This window comes from Gorilla gorilla, chromosome Y, assembly GCF_029281585.2.
Source record: "Gorilla gorilla gorilla isolate KB3781 chromosome Y, NHGRI_mGorGor1-v2.1_pri, whole genome shotgun sequence".
Taxonomy (NCBI): domain Eukaryota; kingdom Metazoa; phylum Chordata; class Mammalia; order Primates; family Hominidae; genus Gorilla; species Gorilla gorilla.
This window is the reverse complement of record NC_073248.2, coordinates 31,314,458-31,329,782: the sequence shown is the minus strand read 5'-3', so window position 1 is coordinate 31,329,782 and position 15,325 is coordinate 31,314,458. Positions and strand designations below refer to the sequence as shown.

Here is a 15,325-nt window from a genome sequence, read left to right as displayed (position 1 = left end):
CATTCTAGGAGGCCAAGGTGGCGGATCGCCTGAGGTCAGGAGTTCAAAAGCAGCCTGGTCAACATGGTGAAACCACATCTCGCCGGCAGGTGGGGGGCGGGGGAAGGGGGCAAATTAGCCGCACATGGTGGCACATGCCTGTCATCCCAGCTACATGGGTGGCTGAGGCATGAGAATCACTTGAACCCGGGAGGCAGAGGTTGCAGTGAGTGGAAATCCTCTGCACTCAAGCCTGGTGACAGAGCAAGACTCTGTCTCAATCAATCAATCAATCAATTTTACTTGGTTCTTTTAGAACACTCAACAGCAGGTAGAGTGTCTAACATTTAGGTATTATCACCAGCCTTGTGGTACATTAAGCAAGCTATTTACAGAAATAAGACTGTTTAGCTCTTTGTTGTCTGTGGTGTTTACCTACCCATATAGAACCCTGATGGTCTCCATTAAAATATACGTTAGTGTATTTAAATATACATTAGTATAGTTAAAATGAGAAAGTGTGTCATAGCATTATACAACTTCCGTTTTAGGAATAGTTGAATGGTTATTCTTTTCCAAACATACAAGTCTCAGTTACATTTTGATGGATAGTGACAGATTAAAAATTATTAGCTACCTAGTTATATTTTAGGTTGCAGAAGTCTTCCATAGGCTTCCTGAACATTTGTTTTATGATCAATTTTTGAATAAAATGACTTGTAGGTAGGCTCTACAATAGAACTACTCAAAGACCCAAACTGCAGTGCCAGAGTGATTCTGTAGTAGCAGTTATGATTGAAGCAGATAGTCACATCCAGAAGAACATAAAAAGTGAGGAGTACCTATCACTGAATGTGCTTCTTAAAACCCCCTTGGAGTATATCCCAGAGAGCCTCTCTAGCCGCAAGTGAAGAGTCTGAGGCTGCATGGTCTTTACCAAGTAGGCAATTGTAAATGTTAACTAGAGGGTTTGTGAATTTCTTCTTGAATATGTCTCTAGGTAACTTGCTCCTGATTCTAATTTTGCAGACCACCAATGGAAGCAATAAGCTGGAGGTGGAAGATGAACAAGTTTGCTGTGAAGCACTAGAAGTGATGACCTTATGTTTTGCTTTACTTCCAACAGCGTTGGATGCACTTAGTAAAGAAAAAGCCTGGCAGACCTTCATCATTGACTTATTATTGCACTGTCCAAGCAAGTATGTGATTTTTATGTGTAATTTGAAGGAAGGCTTACCTTACCGTTCCAAGCAGAAATGAATGATTTCTGAAGAAAATTTCTTTCCGGAAGTGAAGGAAGGAACCCTTTTACTTGCCCATGTAATACCTTGAAGTGTAGAAGCATTTTTTTAAAAACATGTTCCAGTTTACCTAAACTTTTTTCTCTGCAAGATGCCAGCATTGATTTTTTTCTTTTACTTTTTTTTATTGTAGTAGATCATGTAATTATATACATAACACAGAATTAGCCATTTTAACCTCTTTTTTAAGTTAGCTTTATTCAGTGGCATTAATTGCACAATATTGTGCAGTTATGACTGGTGTATATTGAATGATTGCAATATTGTGCAGTCACTCCTGCTTTATCTCAAAAATATTTTATCACCCTCAAAATATTTTATCACCCTCAACAAATTCTTTTAACTAATGACTCCCATTTTCACTACCCTCCAATCTCTGATAACTTAAAATATTCATTTAGTTTCTATGCATTTCCTATTTTAGGTACGTCACATAAGTGAAATCACACAAATTTGTGCCTTTGTGTCTAGTTTGTTAGCATAATGTTTTAAAGGTTCATCTGTGTTGTAGCATGGTCAGAACTTGATTCATTTTCAGGGGATACTCTCTCATATGTGTATACTAGATGTTGTTTATACATCGGTCTGTTGATAGACACCTGGATTATTTCTACCTTTTAGCTCTTGATTACTGTTATTGTGAATATTGCTATGAGCTCAGAGCTATTGAGTATATTTGTAGAAATGGATATGCTGGGTCATAGGGTAAGTTGTGTTTAACTTTTTGAAGATCTGCTGAACTTTTTTAACATTGGCTTCACCACTTTACACTCCCAACCTCACCTTACACAGGCTTTAGTTTCTCCAAATCCTCTCCCACACTAACGATTTTCACTTTTGTTAATGGCCATCCTAACGTATGTAAGATGTAACCTCATTGTGGTCTGTATTTACATTTCCTTATGACTATTGTAGTGATATTGAGCATTGGCTCTTGTGATATTACTGGCCACTTGTATATCTGCTTTAGAGAAATGTATCTTCCAGTTTTTGTAGCATTATTGAATTTGATTATTTTTTGTAGTGAGTTTCTGTATATATTCTGGACATTAATTCCTTACCAGACTAATGACTTACAAACATTTTCTCCTGTTCTTCAGGATTTATTTCCACTCTGCTGATAATGTTATTTTACACACAGAAGTTTTTAATTTTCATGAAGTTTAATTTATGTCTTTTTTGGTTGCCTGTGTTTCCATCATCCTCAGTATAGAAATCACTGGCAAATCCAGAGCAAAAGCTATTTTCTCCTACATTGTTTTCTAAGAATTTTTTATTTTTATAGTTCTTAATTTTAGATCTTTCATCCAATTGGAGTTGATCTTTGTGAATGATGTGAAACTAAGTGTCCAACTCCATTCTTTTGAATGTGGATATCCAGCTTTCCCATCATTATGAACAGAGTGGTCTTACCTCATTGAGTGGTCTAGGCACCTTGTTGAAGATACAAGGGGTTGTTTCTAGGCTCTAAATTATATTCCTTTGGTCTATATGCCTGTCCTTAGGCCAGTGCCACGCTCCTGATTAGTACATCAGGGAATATAAGTCCTTCAGCTTTGTTGGGATTTTTAGTTTGTTTGTGTTTTGGTTTTGCATAGGTTTTTATTTGTTTTTGAGGTTAGTTGGACCTTCTAGGTTCTATAAAAATCCATATAGCCAGGCACGGTGGCTCACGCCTGTAATCCCAGCACTTTGGGAGGCCGAGGCGGGCGGATCACGAGGTCAGGAGATGGAGACCAAGGTGAAACCCCGTCTCTACTAAAAATACAAAAAGTTAGCCAGGCGTAGTGGCGGGCGCCTGTAGTCCCAGCTACTCGGGAGGCTGAGGCAGGAGAATGGCGTGAACCCGGGAGGTGGAGCTTGCAGTGAGCCGAGATCGCACCACTGCAGTCCAGCCTGGGTGACAGAGCGAGACTCCGTCTCAAAAAAAAAAAAAAAAAAAAAAAATCCATATAAATTTAAAGTTGGATATTGCATTGAATCTCTCTCAAAAGAGTGATTGCCTCTTAACAGTATTAAGTCTTCCAAAACATGAACATGGGATGTCTTTTCATTTAATTAGATTCTGTTTACTTCTTCAACACTCTTATTTCTTCTCTGCGAAATTATTTCTAAGTACTGTAGTGCTAACTCTTTTTGCTGCTCTTGTGGATAGAATTGTTTTCTTAATTTTCTTTTGGGATATTCATTGCTAGTATATCGAAACAACTAATTTTTTTAGATTAATTTTATTTATCCTGCAATTTTGTTAAATTTCTTTATGAATTAGAGGTTTTTTTACAGTAAGATCATGTCACTTGCAAATAACATAGTTTTACTTTTTCTTTCCTTTTTGGACCAAATTTATCTCTTCCCTTTTTTGCCTATATGCTCTACTGCCTTGATTAGTAGTAGTAAGAGCAGGCATACTTATCTTGTTTCTGATTGAGGAAAAGCTTTTAGTCTTTCACGATTTAGTGATGTTGTTATTCCTGATCCAGACCCCTAGAGAGGGTTCCTGGACCAGGGTCAAGTCCACAGAGTAAAATAAGAGCAAGTTTATAGAGAAGTAAGGAACCAAAAGCATGGCTGCTCCATAGGCAGAGCAGCCCTGAGAGTTGCTAGTTGTGGTGATTTCTTGATTACATGAGAAACAAAGTTTATTTGTGCTAAACAAGTGGATTATTCATGGGTTTTCTGGGAAAGGGGTGGGAATCTGCTGCTCCCCACTCCCAACCCACCTGATGGTTTCTCCCTTTTTTGAACTATATAGGATAAAGTCTGGATGGTGCCCACGGTATTTGTAAAGTGATGTGACGCTGGTGGGAGTGTCTTTTCGCAAGCTAATGCATTATATTTAGTGTACGATGAGCCAGCTTCTTTACTGCATCCTGTTCTATCAGCAGGGTCTTTGTGACCTGCATTTTGTGTGGACTTTCTGTGGGAGTCGCTCTGGTTCGAATACCTGTGACCGTGTTAGCTATTAGTTTTTCATATATGGCCTTTATGCTGTTGAGAAACTTCTCTTGTATTCCAAGTTTTCAAAATCAGTTTTATTGTGAAAAGGTGTTTACATTAGTTTGGATAATTTTTTTGAATCAATTGAGATAGCTTTGTTATTTTCTTTATTGTATTTCTGATGATATTGTTACTGGAAAAGGTTCCTGATCCAGATCCTAAGAGAGGACTCTTCGGTCTCATGTAAGAAAGAATTCAGGGTGAGACCATAAAGTAAAGGCAAGTTGATTAAGAAAGTAGAGGAATAGGCTGGGCACAGTGGCTCACACCTGTAATCCTAGCACTCTGGGAGGCCGAGGCAGGCAGATCACCAGAGGTCAGGAGTTCAAGACCAGCCTGACCAACCTGGTGAAACCCCATCTCTAGTAAAATAGAAAAATTAGCCAGGCATGATGGCAGGTGCCTGTAATCCCAGCTACTTGGGAGGCTGAGACGGGCGATTGCTTGAAACCTGGGAGACGGTGGTTGCAGTGAGGTGAGATTGCACCACTGCACTCCAGCCTGGGCAGCTAAGTGAGACTCTGTCAGGAAGGGGTAGGGGAGGGGCAGGGGAAAAGAAAGTAGAGGAATAAGAAAATGGCTACTCCAAAGGCAGAGCAGCCCTGAGGGCTGCTGGTTACCCATTTATATGGTTATTTGTTGATTATATGCAAAACAAGGGTTGGGTTATTCATGCTTTCCATTTTTATACCATATAGGGTAAACTTCCTGACATTGCCATGGCATTTGTAAACTGTCATGGCGCTGGTGAGACTGCAGCAGTGAGGATGACCAGAAGTCACTCTCATTGCCATATTGGTTTTGGTGGGATTTAGCTGGCTTTCTTACTGCAATCTGTTTCATCAGCAAGGTCTTTATGATCTGTATCTTGTAGCAACCTCTGTCTCGTCCTTTGACTTAGAATGCCTAACCCTCTGGGAATGCAGCCCAGTAGATCTCAGCCTTATTTTACCTAGCCCCTATTCAAGATGGAATTGGTCTGGTTCAGAGGCTTCTGACAATATATTAGGAATCAATTCATATGTTTAAACACCCTTACGTTCTTGATAAATCCCACACTTCATCATGGTAACTTGTACTTTTAATATGCTGCTGGATTTGTTGCTAGTATTTTATTGAGGATTTTTGCATGTATGTTGTTGTCAATGAAAAGAATCAAACTCTACAGAATATTTGAAGAGATTTATTCTGAGGCAAATATGATTGCCCATGGCCCGTGACACAGCCCTCAGGAGGTCTTGAGAACATGTGCCCAAGGTGGTTGGGGTGCAGCTTGGTTTTATACATTTTAGGGAGGCATTAGACATCAATCAGATACATGTACAAAATACACTGGTTTGGTCCAGAAAGGCGGGACAACTCAAAAGCGGGTGATGGGGGCTTCCAGGGTATAGGTAAATTTAAACATTTTCTGGTTGACAGTTGGTTTTATGCAAAGACCTGGGATCATAGAAAGCACATGTTCAGGTTAAGATAAAAGATTGTGGAGACCAAGGTTCTTGTGAAGTCTTTTTGTAGTGGCTGCCGTTAGAGACAATAAATGACAAATGTTTTTTATTCAGATCTTGAAAAGGTGCTAGACCTTCAGTTAATCTCTTTAGGGTTGACAGGGCTTGGAAGAAAAACACTTGGCTATATTAATAGATATTCTTAACAGATGCAGATTTTCTCCCACAAAGGAAAGCTTTGCAGAGCTGTTTCAGGATATGGCTAAGAAACATGTTTTGGGGTAAAATATTTTGATTTTCTTCCTTGTATCGTAATGTTATGCCAGAGTCAGACTGAAAAGTAAGTCAGGATATATAGGGTTAAATAAAAGCCATCTGATGAGGATTTATGATTTGTAGGGAATGACTCCCCAGACCCTTTAGACAGGAATTTGGGCAACATAAAAAATCAGATCTTAGTCCTCATTGTTAAAAGGTATTGTGTTGGTCTCTACTTTCCCCTTCCCTCCTTCCCTTCCTTTCTCCTTCCCTTTTTCTTCCCTTTTGCTTCCCTTCTCCTTCCCTTCCCCTTCCCTCCCCCTTTCCCTTCTCTCCCCCTTCCCCTCCCTCTCTCCCTCCCTCCTTCCTTCCTTCCATCCTTCCTTCCTTCAAAAAAAATTTGTCTAGCTTTGTTAGGTGAATAGTATTGGTCTTATAAGTTAAGAAGTACAGGTTGAGTATCCTTTATTTGAAATGCTTGGGACTTAGAAGTGTTTTGGATTTTAGAATGTTTGCATATCTTGGTGATGAGAAACCAGTCTAAACAGGAAATTCATTTATTTTTCATCTATCTTCATGAAGGTAATTTTGTATATTTGTTTTGTGCATGAAACAAAGATTGCGTTAAGACTGAGGGATGGAGTTTTTCACTTGTGTCGTGTCAGCCCTCAAGTTTCAGATTAGAGAACACCTCTAATTTTTGTTATTAGCGATGGTCGACCTGTACTGTCTTGTTTTAAAATAAATGATTTTGGAAAAGGGAAAAATTTGTTTTAATTTGAACATTTGGTAGATTTCAACAGTTGAACACTCTGGTCCTGGTGAAACGGCTACATTGTCTGGTGTATACACCCTGGAGCTCATGGTCATGCGCCAGGAAGATTTAAGACGTGGACACATCCAAGGTGTTCAGGAGCAGAGGTTTAATAGACAGAAGAGGAGAGAAAGAGAAGCAGCTGTCTCTATAGAGAGAAGGGTCTCCGAGGGGAAAGGACTGGCTGGCAGCCGATGTGCTGGATTTTCTAGCCCAGTTTGAGGAGGCTGTGTCTGATTTACCTAGGGTTCACAGATTGGTTTGATCAGCTATGACATTTACATAGTGTGTGAGGAAGGTTGGTTGCCCCACCCTAATTTTTTTTTTTTTTTATTTTTTTTTTGTGAGAAGGGGCGTTGCTCTGTCCCCCAGGCTGGAGTGCAGTGGCGGGATCTCGGCTCACTGCAACCTCCACCTCTCAGGTTCAAGCAATTCTGCCTCAGCCTCCTGAGTAACTGGGAATAGAGGCGCATGCCACCACACCCAGCTAATTTTGTATTTTTAGTAGAAACGGGGTTTCACCATGTTGGTCAGGCCATTATGGAACTCCTGACCTAGTGATCCTCCCGCCTCCCAAAGTTGCTGGGATTACAGGGGTGAGCCACCACATCCAGAGGCCCCACCCTAAGGTTATTTTGCATATTGAGCTGTGCCAGTTGATCGGAGCCATCTTGTCTGCTCATTACTGTACACATGGCTGGCAGAGAAGGGACGATGGAGCTGCCATCTTGAACATGTCTAGTCCCTTGTTCCTGCCGGCCTTCACCCGTGCAAGCTTCCAGCTTGCTTGTTTATGTCTGCAACTCGACTTTACAGGCTACCGTTTGTTGGTAAATGATTTGGGGCTGCTAGTCATGAAAAAGAGCCTTATGGAGGACTCCCACACCCTTACTCTCTGCTTGAGTAATTTCTTCTTAACTCCTGTATCACTGGGGTTTTCTTTTTAATAGATGTGAGCTTGTGAAATGAGTTTGGTGTTTGTCCCTTTTTCTTGGAGTAGAACTTCTAAAATCTTTGGAATCTCCAAAGTGTTGTCTCTTTATATGCTAGTGTTGACTGGAAAGAGGAAGACATGATTATGAGAGACAGGACTAGCTGGATTTCCTAGGCTGACTAAGAATTCCTAAGTCTATCTGGGGAAGGTGACTGCGCCCACCTTTAAACATGGGGCTTGTAACTCAGCTCACACCTGACCAATCAGGTAATAAAGAGAACTCACTAAAATACCAATTAGGCTAAAAGCAGGAGGTAAAGAAATAGTCAAATCATCTATCGCCTGAGAGTACACTGGGAAGGGACAATGATCGGGATATAAACTCAGGCATTTGAATTGGCAGTGGCAAACCCCTTTGAGTCCCCTCCTGTTGTATAGGAGCTCTGTTTTCACTCTATTAAATAATCTCGCAACTGCACACCTTTCTGGTCTGTGTTTGTTCTGGCTCAAGCTGAGCTTTCCCTCGCCTTCCACCACTGCTGAATGCCGCCATTGCAGACCCACCATTGACTTCCACCCCTCCAGATCTGGCAGGGTATCCGCTGCACTTCTGATCCAGGGAGGCACCCATTGCCGCTCCCGATCAGGCTAGAGGCTTGCTATTGTTCCTGCGTGGCTAAGTGCCTGGGATTGTCCTAATCAAGCTGAAAACTAGTGGCTGGGTTCCACAGTTCTCTTCTGTGACCCATGGCTTCTAATAGACTTATAACACTCACTACATGGCCCAAGGTTCCATTCCTTAGAAACTGTGAAGCCAGGAACCTCAGGTGAGAGAATGGAAGGCTTGCTGCCATCTTTGGAGCAGGCTGCCACCATCTTGGCAGCTCTAAGAACAAAGACCCACCGCTAACAGAGAGTTGGGACGCTCAGCCCCACGGGGCAGTTTCTAGGAGGGAAGAGTGAGTGGCTGAAGGTCAAGTTGACCGCCGGGGACCAGAATATTATTTAATCATGCCTATTTAATGACGCGTCCTTAGACAGACAAGAAGACAGGCTTCAGAGAGCTTCTAGATAGCTGAACATGTAGTTTCCTGGAGGGTGGTGTGCACATAAAAGCAGACATCAAGAAACTTTAATGCCAAATGTAAGGTAATTTGTTTTGTTTTGAAAGGAGTTTCTGCATTTAAGTGTGTCAAGAATTTTTACGTATTAAATAAAAATACTCCAACTGAACCTAAAAACTACACTTTATAAACATTATAACTTAGATGTTTATACTGGAACAGGAATTAAAAGAAATTAAAGAGTGTGTAAGCAAAAACTCAGTTGTATGTAAGAAAACCCGATTTCCCCTGAGGAAGAGAAAGAGCTGGAGTCCTTTAAAAAGTAACTGCCTGTTTTTCTGTGGCTAGTGAGCCTTATCTCTCCTCCTTTTCCAGGCATTGTGAAGACCCTGGTTCTCTAGCTGTGCAGCTGCAAGGTCACTAGACAGATAAACTTAAATCGCAAAACATGTTTTTCCGTGGAAAGTAAGAAATGATGTAATGCATGTCTCAATTAATTGAAAAACTGCCTTTGTTTCTCACTTCTGTAATGCTTCCCCATGCACAGATCTCCCCTCACCCCAAGAAATGCTTAAAAGGTAACTTAACTCTTTGTTCAAGGCTCAGTCCTTTGGATGTCAATCCGACTGGGCCGGAGCACCTAAGTAATAAATATCCTCCTGAACCCCATTGGTCTCTCTGATTCCTTACAAAATCCCGCAATAATACCTAAACGATTCCATGATTCATTAATATTGCACAAGAAGTTTTATTCTAGAGTGATAATGATTTCTTCATGTTAACTGGGAAGAACGAGGTGTTTAAAAACAAAGGAAAATCAGTTGATATGTCAGCATGAATCCTAAGTGTATGTTTGGTTTGGGGGAATGATCATCAGTGGAATTTTTGTCAGAAATATTTATTCTAAAAAATAAGTCTTTTGATTTAGAATTTTCTGTCTCTGAGGTATTTTGTATCTTCATAAAGACAAAGGCAGTATCTCAGTTGTTTCTGTGTATCTATTTGAGGGAGGCTGCTTCATACCCTTTTAGACTCGGCATTCTAGGAGGAAGAAATAAGAAAAACAAACATCATTTCAGACTTTTCTGTCATCCAAAAGTAATAAAATACAATTGTGGTCTTTTATATAGCACTGGCTGTAGATAAAAATTAGAGCTTCCAAGAACAGTCTAGTGCTCACCAGTATGCTTTTATATTTGGGTGTATATGTGCATAAAATAATGACATTTGGGCAAAGAAGCTTTGTCGTTACTTATTTTAAAGTTACAGTGCTTAAAAATGCCTTGTAATATTAAATAAGGAGCTTGGATATTTCTATTCCTGCTTCCAAGTGTTAGCTATGGATGAACTTGTTTCAGGCTATGAGGCTGGATTAGGGCATCTTGTAGCTAATGATGTATTCTGCTCAGCCCAGTACTAGTGTCATGAGCAGACAGACTGACAATCAAAACTGATAGATTTTCTTCTGCACATACTTTAACACAGATTCTATCCCTTGTGCCAAGCCCCAGATTTTCTTCAGCTGTTCACACTCTTATTGGCCTGTTCCAACTCAATCTTCACGTTACAGTGCACAAGGGCTTTGGATTCCTCAAGCACAACAGGATTGTAGGAGGCAAGCTCCTTAATTTGAACCATAACCTTGTGAGTGAAAGGTGCCGTCCAAAACGCCTGAGAGACCAGGCATTTGGTACACGCCTCCAAACACCAAAGGTGTTGGATGCCACGCCTTTTCATTAGCCCAAACCACATCACAAAGAGGCAGTATGGATGTGACTAGTCCAATGGCTGGGCCATTGACTGATGAAATAATAGGCTTCTTACCCTAAATGAAAGTATTCACAAAGTTTTCACTAGTGTCCACTCTTTTAATGCTTGCCCTTTTTCTATCATTTCTGAAATGCTTCACAAAGAACACAAAATCAAGGCCACAGCAAAGACACTGTCAGCTATGCTGAGTAGCACGAGCTTGCTGTCATGGGCAGCAGCCCTATTCAGAGCACCCTGAATTTCTTTCATTACTTCTGTATTTAGTGAGGTATTCTCTGTTGATCTGGTTGATAGCAGGATCTGAGTGAAGCCATCTTTCTTCCTCACCACAGTATCTCAGTATCTGTCGGCACTTTGTTAGCTTTGTGCTGAAACGCACCCTCTTGACAAAAGGCTGGTTTCTTCTGTCATCAATAAGCTTTCTTTTTTCTTTTTTCTTTTTTTTTTTGAGATGGAGTTTCTGGAGTTTCACTCTTGTTTCCCAGGATGGAGTGCAATGGTGCAATCTTGGCTCACCGCAATCTCTGCCTCACGGGTTCCAGCTATTCTCCTCCCTCAGCCTCCCGAGTAGTTGGGATTACAGGCATGTGACACCATACCCAGCTAATTTTGTATTTTTAGTAGAGACGGAGTTTCTGCATGTTGGTCAGGAGGGTCTCGAGCTCCCGACCTCAGGTGATCTACCCGCCTCAGTCTCCCAAAGTGCTGGGATTACAGGAGAGAGCCACCACACCCAGCCTGTCATCAACAACCTTTCTTTTCCCACCTCTCACTCTTGGTACAGATGTTTGCATGTTTGCTCCATGGGCTATTAATGGATCGATTAATAGCAATGTACTTTCTTCCTTGTTAGCTGAGCCTGTGGCCCTGGCAGCAGTCACTGGGCCAGACATCTGAGGCATTAGTGGGTAGATCTGGGGTCTGTTCTCCATCCCGGCCTTTTCTTCCCTGGGATCTGATAAAGCTCTGCCTGGCTTCTCTGCTGCCACCTTGAGCACCACTGTGTCCTGCTGATGTGGCTCAACAGGGTCCAGTTTTTCAGGTTCCTGAAAGCCACCCACTGTGTTCCTGGTGTTGCTGGGGCTCTGAGGTGCAAGCAAATTCAATTGATAGTTGAATTTACTAGCCCCATATTCTTTGGATTGGAGAGAGATGAAGCTGTGTTTCTCCCCAAAGTTCTGGCTGGCAGCAGACAACTGGCTGTTTTTGGACTTGTGGTCTTTGCTAATCGCTAGCATCTTAAAAGAGCTCTTAGGAAAGTTTGTTTTGGTAAGGCTGGAGATTGCCTTTCTGGCATTGTTTGAAGAAGTTCTACCTATTCTAGCCAGTATGTTGTCTTTCTGTTTTTCAGTGTGGGATGTGTTAAAATCGTGAATATATTGCCCACAGTTCATGAGGTGTGGCCCTGGTTCCCAAGTGTCATCCTTGTTGTCATAGCCTTTCCACCAAACCAAATACTCTGTCTTCCCTTTCTTGTCTTGTCAACAATCGTTTCAACCTCAAACTCCTGGGAAACCATGGATGGATGGACAGGGTTGGGGCAGGTGCTGTGCCAGGTGGCCAACACTTTGTTTCAGTTGTGTCCCCACATAGCCACCACTTCTGCCTTCACTGCTCCACCGGGCCCTGGGCACATATGAGCCTCTCCTGCTTTTGTGGCCACTGGTGGGGAAGAAGTTGTGTGGAGAAACTGCCTTTGGCTCTCCACACTTACTCCCTGGTGGGCCAGCTCGGGCTTGGGTCCATGGTCCCATGATGCAGGGCTAGGCAGATGCCTCAGGTAAGAGCAGCTGGATCCCCAGCTCCTGCTCTCGGGTGTCATGCAGAAAGCGTCCTACCTGCTTGTTACTATTCCCTTTTGTGGTTGCTGTGATGATTACATTTAAGAAAGTTATAACACTTTTAAAGTCACACTAGTTTACCTTCAGTAGCATACAAAAGCCCCACTCCTTAATAGCTTAGACCCCGTCATGTCAAGTTATTAAGTTCACAGAATTACACCTTGATGCATTTTATGTCCAAAAACATAAGCTGGTGATAGTCTTTCAATATAATAGTGTTGTAAATCATGTAGAGAACAAATAGTGGAGTTGCACATTGTTAAAAGCTTTGATAGCTTTCATAATTGGCCATATATTTATCTTTACCTTAATCTTTATTTATTCAAACAGCTGTATAGTGTCCTTTCATTTCACCCTGAAGTACTCCATAAAGCATTTCTCGAAGGGTAATCTAGTGGTGACAAACTTCTCCAGCTTTTATCTGGGAATGTCATAATTTCTCCCTCACATTGATGCAGCTTGTTTGGACATAAGATTTCTGTTTGACAGTTTATCCTTACAGCACTTGCAATATGTTAGCCCACTGCTTTCTGGCCTCTGAGGTGTCTGATGAGAAATGTGCTGATAATTGGGAGGCCGGGGCGGGTGGATCACAGTGTCAGGAGTTCGAGGCCAGTCTGGCCAACATGGTGTAACCCTGGTCTCTGCTAAGAATACAAAAATTGCCAGGCTTGGTGGCAGGCACCTGTAATCCCAGCTACTCGGGAGGCTGAGGCAGGAGAATCACTTGAAACCGGAAGGCAAAGGTTGCAGTGAGCCGAGATCGCACCACTGCACTCTAGCCTGGGAGAAAGAGCATAACTCCATCTCAAAAAAAAAAAAAAAAGAAATACTCTGATTATCAATGCGGGTCTTTAGTTCATGACTAGTGACTTCTCTTGCTGCTTTCAAGATTCTCCTTGTCTTTGTTTTAGACAGTTTAATTAGCATGTATCTTTGTGTGTGTTTCTTTCAGTTTATCTTACTTGGAATTTCTTGAGCTTCTTGGTGTTTATTTATTTCCTAAAATTTGTGACATTCTTGACAACTGTTTCGTTAGATACTCTGTTTCTTTCTCTCTTCTCTTTGAACTTCCAAAATGTGTAAGTTTGTCTGCTTGATGGTGTCCCACAGGTTCCTGGGCTGTGTTCACTTTTCTTTATTATTTTTTCTTTCTCTTACTGACTTGATAATTTTAACTGCCTTTTCTTTAGGTGTGCTTTTCCCCCCTTCTGTCTGCTCAAATCTGAATAGAAAAATGAGAGAGGAAAATGCTCTGGCCCTTTTAATCCCTGGAAAGTTGCTTCAGCAGGAGGAGGAAGCTCCTGCAAAATGGTTGGGGAATGCAACAATGACTGCCCACCTTTGTCGGGACCATCTTAATCAGAAGCGGCAATCAGTGCACAAGTCCTCCTGAGATTTGGAGGACAGGGTTCTTTCTGTCCATCCTGGCTCTTGCAGGCTGCTCCAGAAGTGTTTGCAAGGCAGCATATCACAGTGGTAGTTGATGAAGCATAGGTGGCTGCTGTTGAGCTAAGCTATGAAATTGATCAAATTTAATTGTAGTTTACTATCCAAGTCTTCTTTTGAAAGCTGTAAACCTTCAGATAGACTGTAGGGTTCCAAAATAATTGTATCACACAATTCTGCCAACTGCACCTATTGTCTAGTTGGAGAGACAGACTCTTGGTGCTCTGTAGTTCATTGTTGCCCTCTTCCCAGAACTCTGTATCCTCTTCCTTCTAACCTCTGTGTCTTTACACCTAAAGTGAGACTTGCATGAATTTCATATATGTGAATCCATTTTTTAAAAATGCATTTTGCCAGTCTGTGCCTTTTCACACAGAGCGTACATTTAAAGTTATTACAAGCAAGTAATGGTTTACTCCGACATTTACCTACTTATTTTCTGCATGTTCTCTATATTATTTGATCCTCATTATATATTTGATCCTCACTATATGTTTGATCCTCACTATATATTTGATCCTCACTATATTATTACTTGATGCTCATTTTAAAAATTTGTTTTTTTTAAAAAAAATGTGCTTATTCCCTTTTCTGTATATTTTATATGTTTTATTAATTACATTTGGGACTTCAGTTAATATTCTAAACTTAAAATAGCCTACTTTGAGTAATACTAACTTGTTTGAATAATATGAAGTTTAGTTTCAACAGTATATAAATATGCTGCTTTTGTACTTTTCCATCCTTCCTAATCTATATTATTGTCTCAGATTATATCTGTACACAGTGTCCATTAAAATGGATTTGTAATTGTTTTATGTAATAGCTGCCTACCAGGAGTACAATAGTAATAGTTACTTTTCCCAGTTGTTGTAATAGTAATAGCAGCTTTCTTTACAATGTTAATTCTTCCTGTGGCTTAAAATTACTGTCCAATGTCCTTTCATTTTAACTTGATGGCTTCCTTCTAGCAATCCTTGTAGAGCAGGGGTAGTTACGCATTCCATTAGCTTTTCTGTATCTAGGCATTTTTGCTTGAAGTATTTTTGCTTGAAGTATCATTTTGCCAGATTGAGATTTCTTGTTTGATAGCTTTTTTCTATTAGCATTTTGTTATCGCTTTCTGGCTTCTGTATTTTCCGTGCTTTCTGAGCTGTTTGTTGTTAATCAGTACACGCTTCAACATAACAAATGGCTTCCATTCTGAGGTGTCTGTTGTCAGTCAAGACTCCCTTCTGCATGACAAATTGCTTCTCCCTTTCTGTTTTTACAGTTGTCTTGGTTCTTGACTGACTATAATTTTCTTGGTGTGGCTGACTGTTTTTGGCTATGTTCTTGTTGGAGATTTTTACCCTTCTTGAGTTTGGACATTCAGATATTTCATCAAGTTTGGGAATTTTCAGCTATTTATGTCTTCAGATATTCTTTCTGCCTCTTCTCCTTCTGCACTTATGGGACACCCATATTGCA

The 15,325-nt window shown here is 40.9% G+C and overlaps 1 protein-coding gene and 1 pseudogene across 10 annotated transcripts in view; one reads left to right on the top strand and one right to left on the bottom strand.

Moving 5' to 3' along the window:
* Window positions 1-15,325, top strand: part of USP9Y (ubiquitin specific peptidase 9 Y-linked) — a 204,442-nt gene that overhangs the window by 135,525 nt on the left and 53,592 nt on the right. For all 10 annotated transcript variants that reach the window (XM_055377209.2, XM_055377205.2, XM_063703409.1 and 7 more), the window contains one exon: window positions 1,009-1,178. In XM_055377209.2, the coding sequence (XP_055233184.1) occupies window positions 1,009-1,178 (170 nt within the window). The remainder of the gene's footprint in view (window positions 1-1,008; window positions 1,179-15,325) is intronic.
* LOC129530409 (testis-specific chromodomain protein Y 1-like) lies at window positions 10,240-10,814 on the bottom strand (annotated as a pseudogene).